This window comes from Parus major, chromosome 10 (assembly GCF_001522545.3).
Source record: "Parus major isolate Abel chromosome 10, Parus_major1.1, whole genome shotgun sequence".
Classification (NCBI taxonomy): domain Eukaryota; kingdom Metazoa; phylum Chordata; class Aves; order Passeriformes; family Paridae; genus Parus; species Parus major.
This window is the reverse complement of record NC_031779.1, coordinates 2533990-2553176: the sequence shown is the minus strand read 5'-3', so window position 1 is coordinate 2553176 and position 19187 is coordinate 2533990. Positions and strand designations below refer to the sequence as shown.

Here is a 19187-nt window from a genome sequence, read left to right as displayed (position 1 = left end):
CTAGTTAATACTTTTAAAGGCACTGCTAAGCACTGCTGAGTAAGGTAGATAAAGCTTGCTCATACCTAGATAAGTAAAGCCCTAACATGTTTTTGACAAGAAGGAAGAGCTGATTCACCTCAAATTTTCAGGGAGAATTTCTCTCATTTCAGTAGACTTGCTCAAGCAAGGAATTTCTTTTCATCTATAACATCTTTAAATTCTCATCAATTTACTCAAGCTGTACCTAAAAGGTTCTGGGTTCATGTGAGAACCTTACCCTAAGAGTTACACCAGAAGCTCTCGAAACTGGGGAGGACTGTGTTTTAAACAGAGCCTACTGTGATCTCACAGATTTTGTTATCTTCCCAAGCAGTTTCTGAAGCAGCTGTGGAATCTGCAGGACTGGATCAGTAACAATGCAGAAGTGGAATGTGGCAGTGGTGGTTATTCCTGCCTGTCTCTGGATGGAATCCTAATCTTAATGTATGACTACATTTTTGAAGAACAGTGATTCCCATTGTTTCTATTGAGTGATCCATCACAACACTCATATTCTTCTATACAGAGCTCAAATCTATCAGTTATGAGCTCAAATCCCTTTGCAAAAATTAACACAATCTTAGGAATTAGATTGGTGGTCACAAATTTAGCTGTGAAGAAATTCTTCCTTATCTGAACCAGAACAAAATCAATATACAGACCTCACTACCTAAAGGAAGTATTTCAGGAAAAACAGAGTTTTATATTCACTTCACCCACGACTGGCCAAAAGATCCCATAAAGGAAAGTTATGTCTGACTTGCAGCTGTGAGAGGAAACTCTTGAGTTTAACCTGTAACTGAAATGGAGATGGCTGTGCCCAGATCAATTAGTTCAGCTCTGATGTGCTTTATGAAGAAAGCCAAGGAAACAGCAGGACTCTGTTGCACTTTGCTTTTAGGAAATGTCTCCATCTAACAAGTTGCTGCTGGGTATGAGCAGTGATGTCTCAATGAAGGAGAGGAGAAGCCTTTATCTTGTGATATTCCAATAGGAACAGTCTGATCCATAAGATAACTAAGCCTTTGAAGGATCTTTTTATTCAGCTTGTGATGAGTGGATTGCACGCTGTGCTGTATCACCTTCATCAATTACAGTGACTCAGGCCAGAAATATCATGTTATCTTTTGGTCAGTTGTAGGTTTTGCACATGAGAACAACTGCTGCTTCATGAACTAAAGGTGTTCTCATTCTAACTAACGATAAAACTGACATGACTGTTGATTTTTAGCAAAAATTTATCTATCTACAAATTTTTGATAAATGTAACATCATTATTTGCTAGCTCATTTTGAACCAGTGTATGTGCATCCTGCCATTAAACAGAAACAATCACACTCAGAAAGCAAAACCAAGTTCCTTTGTATAACAGAGAGAGAATTTTCAGTTTTCTGAAAAACTGATTATTTTTGCAAGTGCTGCTCAAAGGGAAAACTGACCTTTCTAGTGATAACTTGAAATACCTTCAGCCCTTTTGTGGCTGTGTTATCAATCTTTAGCAACTTTGTAATCCATTGCAAAGTAAGGAAATACTGTATCTTAATTTAATTTGGTTTCAAGACCCCCCAGTAATCGGACATTTTTAAAGCTTATCTTATTTTCCAGGTCATCAGTTTGTTTTTTCAGAGAGCTTGCTGGTTTTGGCATAGGGAAGTGTCCTGTTCACTGATTGCTATCTTCAGGTCATCCATTCTCCTCTCAGCTTCTGCAGGCTGAACTGAACATTCTGTACATTTTTTTAATGCACATATTTCAGCCTGAATTACAGCTAACCTTGTACTAATACTTGGAGGGTTAACATAAAACAAGTGTAGCCTCTCATCAGTTATGCCTCCTGCTTGTGCAAAAATGGCATTTAGAAATCCTATTCTCACCCACCAGGATATTAAGAACAAGAGCCAAACTCCTCAAAGAACAATAAAAACCTTAAATTTTGTGGCATGTAAGGTTTTACATGGTCTCATTGACAACATTAAAAAGTATCAAAAAACCCTAAATAACTCAAGGAACCAGGAATATAAGAAATTAAGCATAAAGCTACCCACTGCCCAGTGCTCCCACAACTCAGCACCTCAGTGTATATTCTTTGAAATTTGTAGAAACCAGGGAACAATACTGTCAGAAAGAAGAAATTCCAATTCTAACATTTGGAAAATTCCACTTTTCACTGGGGAAAATTCTGAGGTATGGTTTTAACCACCATCATTGTGAGCTGAAGAAAACTAAAGGGTAAACAATGCTTTTTACAGTGAGTGAGTGAGTGAGAGATCAGTGACCCACTGCCTTCAAAAGGAAGGGCAGAAGGAATCCCAGCCGCAGTGCAAGAACAGGACACGTTCCACCAGCACCATCTCCAGGGCAGTGCAAGAATGCCTGACAAGGCTGTTCCTGCCCTCTCACCAGCCAGAGCAGCAGCTGCTCCTTCCTGCCCCATCCCCTGATGTAGCTGAACAGTGACTGCAAAGTTCCCTCTCACTTGGATCTCTGCCCTGCAATCTCCTGATGGCACCATAACCAAAATCAACCTCACTTTCTCCAGCTTCGCTCAGAGACAGGGGAAAAAGACAGGTTCAGCAAAGGGGGTTGAAAGCACAAACTCCTGCAATACTTTAACTTGCCCTCTAAAGGTAGCTACTTCTCACCAATTCATTTAGGGTAAATCCAGAGACCTCACTGCTTCAAGGGTTATTCTAGCACTTTTCTTCTATAGACAATGGAGAAAGAAAACCAAGTTATTTTACTTTAGGATGAATGGCAGTCAGTTTATGGTAAGCTCTAACTATGCTCACACAGAGATTTCTATTAAGTTAAAACTGATTTTAGCTAGAAACCATAGCAGTTTTCTTGTCCAGAATATGGAGAAAGAAAACCAAAACACACTGCCATGATACATTTCCTGGGGCTCACATGTCACAAAATTTTTGATTTCCTCCCATTAGGTTGTTGCTATAATGAAATAAATAATTCGAGGCTACTTTGGAATTGGTTTGTGCAATAACATTGGAAGATAAATTCGAACACATCCACAGCTGTTGGATCCATGTTGGTCCAGCACTCAGGGAATTTTACTCTGCCCACATGACTGACTGCAACTGATGGGATCAGCTCCTACTGGAACCAATATTGTCAGGGGACAAAGAACAGTCACTGCTAAAGGCCTTGCAAGACTGAGAGTACTCTGCAGGTACCCTAATTCTGTTACTCCTTTTTTACAAGGTTTATTTTGGGAGTGCTGCAGTGATGTTGCAGTTAATTAGCATCTGCTGGAATTCTTGGGCACGTGAGGTAAAGTTAGCATAGCACCTTCTGTGAGCCACAGATCTTTTAATTCCTATTGTACTTCTCAGTAGTTGCCTTCTATTTCTGCTGACAAATTCTGAAGTTTCCCATAACACAGAAATACTTTCTTAAAAGTAGAAATTCAAGAAAATGGATCTGATTCAATGGAACGTGGCTATTGTGACATATTAGTGAGCCTGCAAGACAAACTCTAAATATTAGGTACGCCTTCTAGTAAATATTTTACATCTTTTCTGGTATCTAATGTAACAGAAAGATTTTAAAATACATTCCTCATTACCTAAAATAAATGTATTTTGAAAAAACTGCATTAATGTAATAAAACTCCTTAGTCACTCCCTTTTCAGCAGCATATACAGAACAGTTCACAACTAAGTAAGTGACTAAAACAGCTGAGTGGTACCTGGAGATTTTCTTGGGAGCCTGAGGTGGTGAGGAATGGCTTGTTATGTTCTGTCCTGAGCTCTCTGGAGGCTTTTCCTGCATTTCTACCTTGTCTTTCGCCAGTGCCTCTGTGATGGCAGACTCCACCCCGCCCTGGTGTGGGAGCTCAGCCCTCGGCTCCGCTTGTGCCGGGTCACACCTGTACATGAAAACGATCGACGGCTTCTCGCTGGAGTCCGACTTGGCCTCGCTGAACCAGTGGTGTCGCTGCACTGGAGGAGGGGGCAGCATGTGTATAACAGTTCCATCCAGACCCACCAATTTCCCTTTCTCCCTGTCTTTTTCTCTCTCTTCCTCATCGTCAGCTTTCCTGCGGCGGAAGAAGCTCTTGAACGATATCCAGCGTTTGGGTTTCGCGTCGGGACGCCGCCCCTCTGAGTGCAGGATGGACTCGGCCTCTGTCGACCTGGTGGGGCTGTTGGGTTTGGCCCAGTTGCTGAAATGCCTTTGCAGCAAGTTACTGGCATGGTAGGGAGAGGAGGTGGAGCGTGGAGGGGGGAATGGCGGTGCCTGCTCTGCCTGGGGACTCGTGGCACTCGGAGTGGCTCGGGCTGGCTTTGGAGAGGGAGTGGCAGCTGGATGTGAAAGCGGATCTTTCTGCATTTTAATGGCAGTGCTTTCGGTCTTGGAGGACTCCACTTCAGGCTGTGATGTAAACAGAGATTTGGGTCGTACCAGGGTGTTTTTAGTAGCATCTCCCTCAGGGGGTAAGGAATACAGCTCTTCTACACTGCAGGACTTGGGAGCAGACTGAGGTGTTTCTGGAGGAGACTGCGGAGGCTGGATGGAAGCCACAATCTGTGAGAGCACTGTGCTTGCGTTCTCTCTGCCGCTGCTGCTGCTAACAGAACCATCCGGGGTCACGTCTGGTTTTGCTGCAGGCTCTTGCATTGCCTTTTGAACTCTAGATGGGGAGCTGTGGTCAGCACTGTGACTTCTCTGTGGGGATATCTGGCTTTTACTGAGGCAGCTGTTGAACTCCTGGACCTTTTGAGCCACAGAGCCCAGTCTGCACTCAGAGCTATTGGCCACCCCCTTCGCTTGGGGCAACTCAGTGGGTTTGCTGCCTATGGCTTCGGTCTCTTTACTTTCAGTTTCTATTTCTTCATAGGTATGGCTTATCACACTTGTAGTTTTATCTTTGATGGACAGCTCCCCACTGGTCCCTAGAAAACTTTTATAGATTGCCAGGTTATCATATGCATTTGGATTGATTACAATAGGAACTTTAATAGCATTTTTGGAACTCTTAGCGTAAGTGGGCTCATCATGAATGATAATAGGAAAAGGTGGCATGCCAGCATTGTTGTAACTGTTGAATTTTATCTCAGACAAATTAGGAGACTTAACTGGGATAGTTTTTGAAGAAATGTTCGTAGCTGTAGGTGAAGTAGGAGCTGACTTGTGGCTTGTCTTCCTGGGAGGAACGGAAGGTCCTGAGCTGTTTCCAATCAGTTCTACCTTAGGTATCTTCTGTCTTGGGCTGGTGCTAGAAGTCCACACTTCCTGGTATCTGATTGCGCTGGATTTTTTCAGATCAGAGCGTACGCATACAGGTGATGCTGCAGAAGATACAATAGGTGTGCCTGGGGTTACTGGTGAGCTTGGGCTAGATGATGCCTTTTTGGTTTCTGAGGTTTCAGGCTGATTCTCTTTACATTCACTGGTCATGGCAGCTGATACATCCACTACGGTGTATGGCTTGCACACTGGCTGTTCCATATTCACCACCCTGTAAGGTTTAGCTTGCTCCTCCACAGGCACCAAATTAATAGTTACGGCTTGACCAGCAACATCTGAAGAACTTTTTTTCTCCTGGGTTTCAGTCTGCACAGCAATTTTGCCATCCTTCTCCTCCAGGCGAAGCGCAAGCACTGCCTTATGAGTTTCCAGACTTTTCAGAGCATTTCTGGGTGCTTTTGGCACATCCTTCACTTGTTGATTGTCACAAAGACTTTCATATTCTGGTTCAATCACTTTGAGGTCCTGAGGAGTGCTAGGAGATAACCCTCCATTACAGAGCTTCTGGGAAGAACTGCTGGCTGTCCCAGAACGAGACTCTTCTGTCAAAGAAGAATCGGGAGATGTAGAATCAGAAGATACCATGCTTTGCATGCTCTCCTGCCCATAAAGAATCACAGTCTCTTCCCCATAACCATTTAAAATTTCATCATAACTGTCGTCATAATCCACTGCACAGATCCGCTGGAGAGACTTGTTCCGAAGGGGCACGGTATTCCATTTTTTGTCAACACAGAACGGAACAGGAGACAGGGTGTTAGCTCTGAAATTAGCAAAGCGAGGTTGGCCCCTCATGCGGATTTCCATTGCTAACAACTCTTCATCACTTTCATCCCAGCTCTCGTGCTCTTCCTGCATGCTGCCAAAAAACGTGTCATCCTCACTCTCATCTCCACTAGAGAACTCTGGATAACAGAAACGTCCACCTTCATTACTTATGACTTCAGTGCTTCCACTCAGAATAACGTGCTTACTCTGTGAATCCTTCATTCCACCCACCATGCAGCTCGGGGGGATCTTCCTTTCTAACGATTTTTTGTAACAATTATTTATCCTTCCCAAGAAGGTTTCTCTTGAGTTTGTTTCATTTCCAGTGAGCTGAGGTGTGGTATCCAAACCCGCAATCTCCTTCAAAACTTCTGTCAGTCCGTTATTATTGTTATTTGGTATCTTACCCACGCCCTCGCTGTTGCCGTAAGGCCTAGGAACATGGCTGTAACCTTCGATCTCCTCCTCGTTATTATTGTTCAGTGTTTTTTTGTTCAAGACCGCCTTGTTGCGGTTCCACCCCGCAGGCAGGGGTTTGTTCTCGCACTGCTCCAGCGTGGTGAGCTCCCCACACAGCCCATCTGCCACCATCATGGTGGGTTTCACAGCTATCGTGGGCTTCTTGGCCACGGGCGGGCGGAAGCTGCCGCTGTTCCTCCCACGCTGGCTGTTGCTTTGGTTTGCATTGGGTTTCAGATTTCCATGCGAGAGGGGCTTTTTTTCCGACACTGGGGGTAACTGGTGCAAGCTCTTGGGCTTGAAGCAGTTCTTACATTCACCGGGTTTCCAGACGTGCTCAGTGAAAGTGTTGCAAGCAGACATTTTCCCAGAGCTCTGCGTCTGCCGTGCTGCTCAGTGCATGGTAGGAGTCTCATCCACGGGGTTCCACTCTGTTCACATAGTACAGACACTTCCTTGAGCAGCGATCATGCTGGAAGAACACGAAACAGAAAGAGGATGAGAAAGTGGAAAAATCTGCTTGATCATTATATTTTCCACACTAGAGACAATGATTGGAAGGAGCAAGTAGCCTTTTGCTGACATCTTCATTTATAAAACTGTATGTTTAAACTGAAATGCAAAACCAAATTGCAACTACCATTCTTCTTATACATAAAGAATTAAAACTTTGGCAGCAAAGCCCTATGTTACTTAAAGCAGAGAGAGGGGAAAATGGCAATGACTGAGAATTTCGAGTAATTCTCTTGACTAGTTCAGGACCATTGACCTTTAATTTTCTCCAATAAAACAAATGCAGGAAGAGGATATAAACTTGAAGATTACCACACATTATGCTTTCACCGTAACTACTCAAACATGAGACAGAAAAGCGAGAGTATGTTTACTCTCCTAAATAGAATTGAGATAATTTGTTTTAGCTTTGAATGTGAACAAGCTCAGCTTAAGTGAGAAAATATGTTCAGGCAATCCCAAACTCTGCCATTTTAGCACTTTTTTCATCAGAGTCAAATGATAACTGGAGGGATATTTTGGCTGAACAGATAGGCTGTTCTGATGTCCTGGGCAAGTCAGATAAAAATAGAGTGGAAATCTTTCTAGAAAGTCACTGTTTTTTCTCCTTCTGCTTACAACAGCAGCAATAAAGCATTCTGATATCCTCAAAACAAAGCTAAGGATTTTCAGTCCCTGATTTGTTTCACATGTAGCTTTTCTACCTAACCCCTCCAGAAATAACAACTGAAAAAGAACTGAAAATCTCTTTCAAAGTGAATCTTTTTATTTCCTGAAACGATCAGCCTTAAGTAAAAATCAAACATGAATCTGCCGTGCTTTATAGTCACCAGAGTATCCAGGATTTGAGAGTTTCATGAATTAATGCCTCAAGATTTTAAGCCTTCTGAGCCAAATCCGTAGGTCTGTTCTCTTCGTCACTGTTGCATAACTGAAATTATCGGAGACATTTTATGGAGGTGAAAGGATCTCTATGTCCACTGCTGCTTCAGTAAAGACAGGCACTGGAAATGAATAATGTTCTATTCTTACAGGCCTTGGGGTGCAAATACCCTCGCTGCTCACCCAGGTACACCGAGAGGGCACTGCTGCCCCCCTGCAGGTACAGCTGCAGCTCCCCACAGAGCCCGTGGTGGGAGCTCAGCAGTAGGGAAAGGCTGTGCTGGAATTCTCCATGGGCACCACTGACTTTCATCAGCGTGGCAAACACCAGGATCATCAGGAGAGCTGACACCAGGAGGGCTTTGTCAGTCTCCTCACGTCCTGCTCTGTGTTTTGGCAAGGGCTGTCCTGTGCTGGCAAAGCAACAGAGCGATCCCGATCCAACAGCAGATGGGGCTGAAGCCTAACTCTATTAGTGCCTGCAGACACAGCCGTGCTACCAGGGCTATCACATTTCATATGCTGACTAAATATGTTTCCAGACAAAGCTTTTTGCCAAAAAGCCACTGCCAAAAGCTTTCTCTGTATGACCTAAGAGATAGAACGTCTGCCAGACTGAGATCTGCCCAAACTTTTAGACTTTATTTTACATATACAGAGTAAAATGCCTTTGTATGTTGATCTCTTTCAAGATTTGTTGCTTCAACACTTCGCAAGGCCATATATTGTAAGCAGAAAAATTACATTAAGGAATAGCTCTCCTAAAACCAGAGAGAGAGCATGTACAAGAATTTTATGCTCTGGTTAGCTCCCTCTTTTCATGTGTTTAACAAACAAAAGGAGTAAAATTACACTAATGGGAATCTAAATTAAATGCTTTCTTGGAATATATATTTCTCCATCACATAAAAGCTTTGAACAACCAATTTAAACAAAAGGGTTGTTAGTCTTTGTGTTTGGGTTTTAGGATTTACCTGTGTGATCTTATTTCTCTGAAACTGTATAGGCTGCACTTGGCTCTAGAATCCCATCACAAAGCTTTATGGTGTTCCAGGCTAAGCATTTCCTGCTAGGAACAGGGGAGCACTGAGGAAGTTCTGCAGTGCCCACCTGCCTGTGGCTGCATCCTGATGTGTCACCACACACTGATCACTCTCCTTGGCTCTCACATTGATGCTGACACTTCCTCTAAGCCAGAGTAGGGTTACACTCAACCTGAGAACGGCAACTACAGGAAACTCGGCAGAACCACAGTTCTCCAGAGGGAGTACCAACTACAGCTCTGTGCTTTATCCCAGAACGCTCTCCCCTGTGTGCCAGCAGTGCTGCCTGCAGCAGCTTCCTTTAACAATCCCACACCTGGAGATTGTGGAAATGCAGATGTGGAACCTGGACACAGAATATATATCAACCACGTGTAGCTATTTCAGCTCCTTTGGTCTCTAACAGCCAATAGAACTGCTTTGAACACAGCCTTGACCCCCAGGATGACTCGTGACAGTCTGGAACAGAAGAGCCACTGACTCCCCGGGCCTCAGCTGTGTTTGCAACTGGCTCGGGCACAGCAGGACGAGCAGTTCTTGTCGCAGGCCCTGCCTGCAGCTGCACCACAGAGGAAACAGCCACCTTCCAAACAGAGGAAATGGATCTTAAGAAAACAACCAAAACAATTCCAACACTGTGCTACTTTTGTGCTTTGAAATCAGAAGCACTCCTACGCTATTTCAAATTAAATCCACAGTGACCTTTATATGTTGAAGCAAGTATTTGCATTCTAAAAAATAACGTCAGTTTCTTCCTTGCTAAACAACCAAAAGCAATCTTTCTGCTGCTTTCCTCTCCTTTAAAAAGAATTACTTTTTCAAGTACAGATTCCCTATTATGTGTGGTAATTATGGTGAGACTGATTAGGAGTCATAAGAGAAATGAAATCTTTCAGTAGGCTGTTGCTCCCACGGCTGTCACCAGCAACTGCAGCTTGGCAGGGGGCAGCAGAGGCCATCGAAGGGACTGAAAATGCACACAAATACAAGAAAAAAAAATCCCCCGACATTGTTCATTGCTGGATTCCTACACTATCTCCAAAACAAAGCAGGGCAACAAGAGATCCAGGCAGTCACACCTCAGGTCTCTCCAGCTGCAAGTGACCTGGTGTCTTTTCTTCCCGAACCTCCCTGCTTCCACAGGCACTCCATGTAGCTGCTAAGGAACAGGAATGTGAACCCTGCAGAGCTCCTGGCTCTTCTGAAATGAGTAGTTCAGATGACAAAACTTATTTGAAGACACTCAATCTACGCAAAATCAAGGCAATGACAAGATGTTAGTTAGAAAACAGCATCAGACTCGTAAAGAAAATACTAATAGGAAACACGTAACATCAACAGTCTGCATTTCATCCCTGCATCTCAAAGCCTTTTATGTAAGTTGATAAACAGAACTATTCACAATTTATACAGGGAACCACTGCAGTGCAGTGACGTTAAGGAACTAAAATTCACCCAGTGAGTCAGTGTCAGGAGCAAGTACAGACAGACAACTTCTGCTCCCAACAGCAGATCGTGATACTTGATTCACTAAATGATTGAGTCAGCACAGATAATTTATCAGCCTTAAAGGCCAAATCATTCTTTGTGTATGTGAGACTAATGCTCCTCATTCCAGCAGGTAGACAGCTGTGCACAGGAGGGCTCAGCCTGGCTCTGTTGAGTTGGTATCAAGCAGTCAGGAAGGCAAAAGCATATTTCAGTTTTCAGGTCAGAGGGAGTAGATGACAGATTTGGAGTTGCAGTGCAAAGATGAAGCAGGGATCAGCTGAGATACCCTCGTGTCAGGAAGCTTGCACAGCAATGCAGAAATGTCTCTGTGGCTCTTTTATTTGTTGACATCATCTTTGCTGAGAGCATGAAGATAGTAATAAACATGCATTTTAGGCATTTTGCCTTTGTTCTAGGTAATTTCAGGCTGGCAGGTCTCCTTTGGATGCATGCTGGCTGAATCACAATGAAGGCCTTCTCCAGTAATACTTTATACTAAAATAATCCAATTAAAAAGAACTTAATTGGTGTGCAACATTCTCTACAATTTCAACATTTTAAAAATGAATAGTCTCGGTAAGTACCAGATGGTGACACGCACTAATTAATCAGGCCTGCTCAATGAACGAGCATATGAAAATGAAAGCACCTATTAGACATGTGTTTGCAATGCTGTGTGCTGCAAAAATCTCCCCCCACTGAAAGGCTGGGATTTTCCAGAGCTGCAACCAGCACTTTCTGGTCTCTTCTGGGATCACCACATCCTGGCACAGGTTTCCTTTGGTTTGTTGTCCTCCAGGGAAAATCCATTTACCTTTAGTGCTGCTGGCCCTGACAATGGGGCTGCAATTTTTACACTGCAGAATAAACTGCATTGATCAGCCCTCTCCGGCACCAGTCCAGTCAGGGCTGCTGCACAACCACAAACCTCTCACCACTGCCAGGCCTGTCCTCAGACTAAAAAAATCAGCAGTGGGAATTCAACCTGGGCTTCCTATATGGGAGTGCCCAAAGACCACAAAACCACCACGGCTTTGTGGTTTGTCTGAACCACTTAGAGGCATCTGGACAGTCACTGATCATCATAAACGATAGTGCAAGTCTCACATAGCAGGGAAAAAGTGATGGTTATTCTTTGCCAGGATTTGATTTCTGTTTCTGTTAAATTTTAATGTAATCATAAACATTTGAAGAGACTGTTTTAAAAACTGAAACTCACGCAGGTCCTGCTCGGGTGGGCTGTGGAAATGCTCCCAGAGAGTGTCAAGCATTCACTGCACTCGGGGTATGCCAGGAAAACCCATGGAACTGAAGGATGGCAAGAAACGCTATGGACTGGCACAACTTTATTCCCAAAGTGAAGGATATTTGCTAAATATCAGCTCACTGCAGTACCAAGCCAGAGCTCTGTCTCTGGAAGAGAGGACAGATGGACATTTCCATAAATGCTGGGCATTACCACTTTTGTCAAAAAAGAACTATTGTCTTGCTGCAGACAGGGGTTTTTTATTTTCCCTCTTTTAATGTCTCACACTGTATTTTCTCTCCTTTTTTAAAAAGAGTTCAAATGACATAAATATTTCCTAATACTAAGTAGTGAAGGAAAATATGGGGGCTTTTTCCTCCCTAAAACTTACAAGGCTAAAACATGACAGAACTAACCAACAAACTGGAGCAAAACCCTGCCCAGGGCTAGACAATCTGTGATGCTTCAGAAGAAAACAGGCATTCCTTTGCAATTTACCTAACCCAAGGAGATAATGCCACAGAGCAAGGAAAAGGCAAGGAATATCCTCAGGATGTGCCCAGGTAGACAGACAGAATAGATTCTGCATCAACACTCTGGGAACACACAGAGCTGTAATAAGGCCAAGCTCTGCCCTCTGGTGCTGAGGCTCAACAGGCCAAGCCAAGGCAGGTACTTGAATAGGAACTCTTATGAGCCCCAATAATAAGAAGTCTTGACATTCTTAACTGGAGATTTTTTCCCTTTTGGAAAAAGAAATCATCATTTAGCATTAATAAAATTTTGAATTTATTTGGTCTATTTAGGCATGTATAAATTCTTACAATGATGATCACTTGGACAAGGCTGCACAGTATATTCTTTAGGAATACTTTTTATTTACATGGAAAATTGATTTTTATTTTCTACTTTTAAAAAAGCTAGGTAAGCCAAACTCTACATTGTCTGCATTTTGTACAACTTTCTAGGATCTAGCACCAAAGTATAGGTAAGCATATCAGCTGACAGGAAAAAAGCACAGAAAAGTATCCTCAATTCCAGTGCATTTCAGTTTCTCCAAACTCTGTTTAAGGAAAATTATGAGAATTAAGCTCGTCACAGCATATTCAAAGTGCACCTGCATGACTGTATCTTGACCAATCTAATTATCTGTGATTTACCCTTCCTGGGCTCTCTTGGAATTCTGCCCTTTGATCTTTTTTCCTTTTGTTTAAGCACATGCAAACACTTATGGAGAAGAACAAACTTTACCAAACCTCTCCAGAATGTGCTCACAATACAAAAAGCAATACCTGAGAAACATTATAGTGCTTTTATAGTCAGAAACCAGGGAACAGTTGTGGTTATCCTTCTGCTGAGCACAGTTTGAGAAGGAAAACAGGGTGGATTCATCACTGGATTGTGGAGTCCAGCAATTCTGCAACTTCTGTTTGCTTAAACCTCTCTCCCTTGCACTCCTGCAGGCTCTGGCTCCAAGGATCTGAGTGCTGAACACCTGCTGCAGCAAAACTCACAAGTGCCAACCCCCCAAAATTTCAGTTTAGCAAATAACCTGTGGATAGCAAAATACAAAATAGCATTGGAAGGGATGGGGAAGAAGTGACTAAAAAGTAGCCAAAGACACCCTGAGGCGTCAGAGCAGGTAACTCAGGAGGGAAGGGCTGGCTCACAGCCAGGGTAAGATCAGCTGCAACACTGAGGCTACAGCACAGTGGGAACTCTCCAGTGGTCTCATCCCACAGGGAGCCTCAGGGATCATTAAATAAAGACTTGGCAAGATTAAGTTTAAAAATAAACCACTATGAGCCATTATAAAAAAATGAGGTATTAAAAATAACCGATTAATTACAAGCAGCAGCACAGCAGGGCTGGACTGCGTAGAGCCAAGAATTGTGGAGAAATTCAGGAACCAGGTGGCTGAGCCATGCAAAATTACACAGTCCCTTATCAGAACCAGGCATCAGTACAGCACAGGGTGTTGGGATGTGCTCTTCAGCATGACTTCTGGGAAGGAAACCTGCTCTTCCTACCAAACAATGAACCAATGGGCAAAAGAGAAAGGGCACAGTTTTATTTTAAGCTTTTAAGAAGTTCTCTCCAATTCCTAATGGCAGGGCATGCAAATGGTGTCACAGCAAATGCCAGGCAACCAGTAGATTACATGCTTTCTGTGTGAGAAAATCAATGACATGATTTACTGAGTATTGTGCTCAGTTCTATTTATGACATCTCAGGAAGAAGTGCTGCGAAAAACAGCCACAAAAATATTTTAATATGGAAAGCTTTTCATCCCTTCAGTGAAACAAAAAGATTAGGATAGTTTAGTTCGGAATTGAGACAAATAAAATGAAATAATAGTATATTAAATGATCCGTCACATAAAGAAGACAGACTGGGTGTTCCCATTTAGTGTCTATCTCAAAAAAAAAAAAAAAAAGCAATAAACCCACTGCAGCATATTTACATCTCCAAAAAGAAAATTATTCCACATAAAATGCTTCCTGAATGAAGCTGGCACTGAGATCAAGGGGTCAATGGATTCAGAGGAACAACCAGACATTTATACATGGGATGAGCCACTGCCAGTTGGATGAGGTGGGCTAAGCCCAAAGCTCCCGATTTCAGTGCTTCCAAGCATCATTAACCATTTCAGTGGAGGAGAGGATTCGCTCATTACCAGATCTTCCTGTGCTGTGAAGGGCAGGCACTGCTGGAGGCTGGGCCTGACTGCTCCTCCTACCACCAGATCCTGCTCTTGACTTTCAGCTGCTTTAGTTTGATACAGCAAAATAACCCCATGGTGCAGGAACACCACATCCCATCATCTCCCACTGGTAAGGCCAGGCCTGTCTCTTCTCCTCCCACACTTTGTCACTCTTGCCCTAGACTTGTAACTCAGTCCTGGACCATCCCTGGTCTTTATTTCTGCCTTTTGTGACTTCATGTTTGATATTGGGACCTCAGGCTGTCAGCTACCTGGGCCAAGGGACTGAGTCACACCAACAGGTCCTGCAGGGATCTGGACAAATGCACAGTGATGCCCAGGTCAGGTCAGACAGTGCTAATTAGCAAGGTAAGGAAGCCAGATGGAAAGAGATTAGTAAAGATCAATACTGTTTGAAGCTTGTCACACTACAGGATGGAAAAATCAGGGTAAGGTTACAGAGGAATGATAGAAGAGATATTTTTCTCTAAAAATAATTTAATCAGTCAATCTAACTATTCAATTTAACTTTTGAAGATACGTACATTACTAGTTTATGGTGGAAAATACAAATAAAAATAAGCCCTATATTGCTATCTCATTCACTATGTGACAGAGCAAAGCCTGGAAAGGGCTTGAATCTTTGTAAAAACTCCTCCAGTTTCCCATTCCACAGCAACCATCTCCTCCCACTGCCATCTGCTTGGTGCATTCATTTTGCCTCATTCCTCACATCTATGATGAAAGACAGACATTCTAATTTGAGGGCCTCTTTGATAATCTTGAGAAACTAGCTACAGGTAATTTTTTGACCATCAAAGCTGATTCCAGCAGCTTACTCTCACTCAGGCTACTCTTCTAATTAGGGTGTCATTTATTCATCCCAATAAGCCACTTCACCGGGCAAGATGAATGCAAGAAATTTTAATCTGCAGTCGTAAGCCAGGACAATGAAATGAGTGATGAGCTCCAAGTCAAAAGGTTAAAGATATTAATGTTTACTAGTGTTGAAGTTTACAACAGATAATTTCTTTGCTTATTCTCCTTATGCTTTGCCTAAAATCCATCCCTATAAAATGGCAATCCACCACTGATAAGAATGTTATTAGGGATAGAAATCACCAGCATAGCTTAAATTCAGAAATGGAATTAGAAGGTACTGGCATTGGATGCTTTTAGCATATATAGTAAGAATTGATTTTTTTCTTATTCTGATGATTAAGTGTTGTGCCTGCCAGTCCACAACACCCAGGCATATCATGGGGGCTCTGTGTGCAGCCCTTTCCCTTCACAGGGACACAAAAGGACTAACAGCCAAACCCAGGGCACCTCACAGTCAGTAATCAGCTTTTTAGGCTACCAAAAGGACAAGATGTAGGGCAGGGAAAAAAAAAAATCCAACAAAACCCCAGTAATTTTATTTTACTTCCCAAAAATCTGATTGCATACTTTAAAATAATCCACACATGGAAAACTATGCAATGAAGGCATCATTAAATATAATCAAGGATGGAATCAGAAAGGAAATGCAACAGAAACCCTGTGCTAGTTTTTATCTTTACAGTCAATGACTGGTTTTTGCAGCTGGGGAATTTGCTCAATTTACTCCATGAGAGAAGAAATACCCTGCATTTTCACAGACAGATGTTTAAACCTATCAAGTGTGTAAACCACTACCATTTTTAGCCAGTGCCATAAGAGGAGCAAAGGGAAGCAGGAATCGCTTGCTGCTCCTGAGCAGGCTGATCCAGGCAGGAAAAGCCTGCCCTCATTGCCCATCTGCTCCGGGGCAGCAGGAGCAGCCAGCTGCATCCGGCCACCTAAAAACCAGAGGTGGCTTATCACAGAGCCCCAGGGCTGGAGCCCGGGCTGGCCCACCCCTGCAGCTGCTCCTGCCACCCCTGCCCAGCCAGGCTGGCTCACACCCACTGCTAATGAAGAGCTGCTGATCGTACCTGGGAATGCTGAGCTTGCAGCCCAGCCAGCGCTCACTCCTGGATCAGGACACAGCAGGAAACAACAAAGCTGAAGCACAGCAAACGAGCTCTAGCAAAGGAAAGAGAAAGAAAATCACCACCAACATTCAATTCTCTTTCTTTAGTTCTTCTTTACAGATAGAAATGTTTTCCTAAAGGAGCTGATTGCCAAACATAAATTTTGCTACTTGTGCTTGACAGAATCCTGAGAATGCAAAGCCTTTTGTAGCCAGAAAAAACAGTGTGAATTTTCTACTCTTGTACTGCTGAGATGACTCAATATCAGTCCACAGGGGTCTGAAGGTAAAAGCAGAACCACACTCATCTGAATTCCTTGCCTTTCAAACGAGGTTTTTATGACAGAATACTTTATTAGCAAACGGGGCTGCTACAAGCCCACACCAGAAACCACACCAAGCCCAGGGCAATTACCTTTTGTCACTGCCATGCTGAGTGAAATGAGAAAGCCTGCTATTACCTGCTCTCTTGGAGGGTCTTGAGGGAGGTTTATTCCTGCCATGTGCAATGCTGTGGCATTTGGAAGTAAATTGTTTATAACAAGAACCGGTCTGAGACACCAGCCACAGCAGCAGCATCAAGCTGCACGGCAGCAGCAAAACTTTGCCCACTGCTCCCTGCTGAGCTCCTGGGATCAGACTCTGGGGACCAGTCAGGAGACACCACCATATTCCTGTGCATGAGAAAATTGCTCAAATTGCTTAAACCTCTTTCCCTTGCACTCCTGGCTTTCTTGTTGCTGCTTTGGCACCGCTGTGCACATGGAGGGAAAGCTCCAGGTCTCCTCAGGATGGTCCCAGAGGAGACTCCATTCTCTCTGTAGTGCTCAACCTTGTAATTTATACAGGAAAAAAAAGAAGTATGGCAGATTTCAAGGTTCTGGGCTCAACCTTGGCTTAATTAGTCATGGTGGCATATGTTCTGTGATGGTTACATAAACAGGGATGGGATCCCAACCGGTGGCCAAGGGGTTGCCATGGTAACCATGACAGCCATCAACGCTGCCTTACTCATCAGTTTTGCCCCCGTACTTCAGAAGCACTTCTGGTCCTACTTTGCTATTTTCAAATAAAAATATGAATAAACAGAGCTCTCTAGCCTTCCTTCTCTGGAAACGACGTTGCCTAAGCCTTTAACCACCAGTGGCATTTGTGAATTGACAGCAGCACCCTTGGGCTGTTGCTCTCCACAGACAATGCAGTGTTTCTGGAGCCTCACACCAGGGACAAACACAACAGAACAAACCCTTCCACTCCTGAAACAGATCCCTCCACACTGGAGTCCAGACACTGACCTTTGCAGTGCAGACTGTTAGCCACAACTCAATGATGTGCTCATGCCTTCTACAAGCTTTTGAGCAGCTTCACTTCTCTCAGTGCAATTAGACAAGCCTGGCCTAAAGTCTTTTACTCCCAGTTTGCAGCTGTATATAATAAATAAAAAAATGTCTTTCCTCCATCTTTTTTTTCCAGTATAGCTATATAGTGCATATCTCTGCTTTCAAATCTCCAGCTCTCCCTATTCACATTTTCTTTCAGACTGCTCATAAAGAAAACCCTGACTAATTTTAGGACAAAGATTAATACAGATCATTCTGCTCACTAACAGCTTTCTACCTAGAACCACTTTCAGACCTGTCACTTATAGCCAGGCCTAACCCACAGAACATCCACTGCCTTTAAATCATTAAAAAAAATACTAAAACATACTAGATTTAAAAGTTAATTTAGCCTTTTGTACACTTGTTAACCAAGTTATCTATTTATACCTCACTAAAATCCAGCATCTGCAAAGACAATATACAGAGGCACAAGGAAGACAGGAAATAATGGTTTTTCAAATACAATGAAGTTGTGTTTTATTTTAAAGCCATTTTAAAAAGAAAGCCTTTTCTTTGCAATAGTATCCAGAAGTTATTAGACAGAAAAGCCAGTCTCAGTAATCTGAATAAAGATTAAATGCTAATTTTTTTGGATTTCAGTGATTTGCAGAAATATTTTTTGGCATAACTAGAAAATGAGTCACTACTAACTTCACCTTCTATAGCTGTTTCAAGTGCAAATAATTTCTCATCTGACAATCACTCAGCTTTTAAAGTTAGCTGTTTTATAAAGCCCTTTATTGAAAGCTAGTATGTGAACAGGGATCCCAAAGCCTTAATTTTGAGAGAAACTGCAGTATGTCAAACTCAATAAAGGCAGAAGACATGTTTGGATGCCAGATAGCTGTATGTAAAAAATAGTGAAGTTAATAATAGGAGATTTATCAGCTGCCTGGATACAGGTGTAGGATTGGCCTCTTGGTTGCTTTATGCAGCAGAGCTGGGAAACTGAAGCAGATCTGCCCTGTGCTGTGCAGATCTTCGAAAAACATGTCAATACAAAAATTTTTGCTACATAAAAATACTTGTTTCTCCTATCTTTCTTTAGAGAGCAAAGTAATTTCTTTATTTCCATGTGGTAGTGCAGGAATAGGAAGAGTAAAGGGAAAAGTGGAGAGACAGTGGTTGTAAGGAACAGCTCTGCACAACTTCTGTTCACCCGTGGCTGTGCCGAAGCAAGGTTTGGGTGGGATCCAAGAGGAGCCCCTGCCCTGCCCTGCCCTCCCCTGCCAGGTGCCCGAGCAGCCACACTCCAGCCCCAGCCAGTGCCACAATCCAGGCAGCCCCAACTCCCTGCACTGCTGCTCCAGCCCAGAGCTCTTCCAAGGCTGAGATAATCCAACAAGCTTAACAAAAGGATGGGCTCATAATGCTAATTAGCTTTGTGTAGTCAGGAGATAGACTGGAGCCTCTATCTCTA

At 43.1% G+C, this 19187-nt stretch overlaps 1 protein-coding gene and 1 long non-coding RNA gene across 7 annotated transcripts in view; one reads left to right on the top strand and one right to left on the bottom strand.

Moving 5' to 3' along the window:
• The window catches only part of PEAK1 (pseudopodium enriched atypical kinase 1), a 109680-nt gene that overhangs the window by 28807 nt on the left and 61686 nt on the right, over window positions 1–19187 (bottom strand). For 3 of the 5 annotated variants that reach the window (XM_015639099.1, XM_015639105.1, XM_033516900.1), the window contains exons 3-4: window positions 16348–16438; window positions 3725–6985 (exon numbers count right to left, since the gene is read on the bottom strand). In XM_015639099.1, coding sequence (XP_015494585.1) covers window positions 3725–6876 — 3152 coding nt within the window. In that variant the 5' untranslated portion in view covers window positions 6877–6985; window positions 16348–16438. Of the gene's footprint in view, window positions 1–3724; window positions 6986–11661; window positions 11855–16347; window positions 16439–19187 lie in introns of those variants that run through there. The other 2 variants (XM_015639104.2, XM_015639103.1) reach the window with 2 other exon arrangements.
• The window catches only part of LOC107209401, a 47846-nt gene that overhangs the window by 9638 nt on the left and 19021 nt on the right, over window positions 1–19187 (top strand). The window lies entirely within an intron of this gene.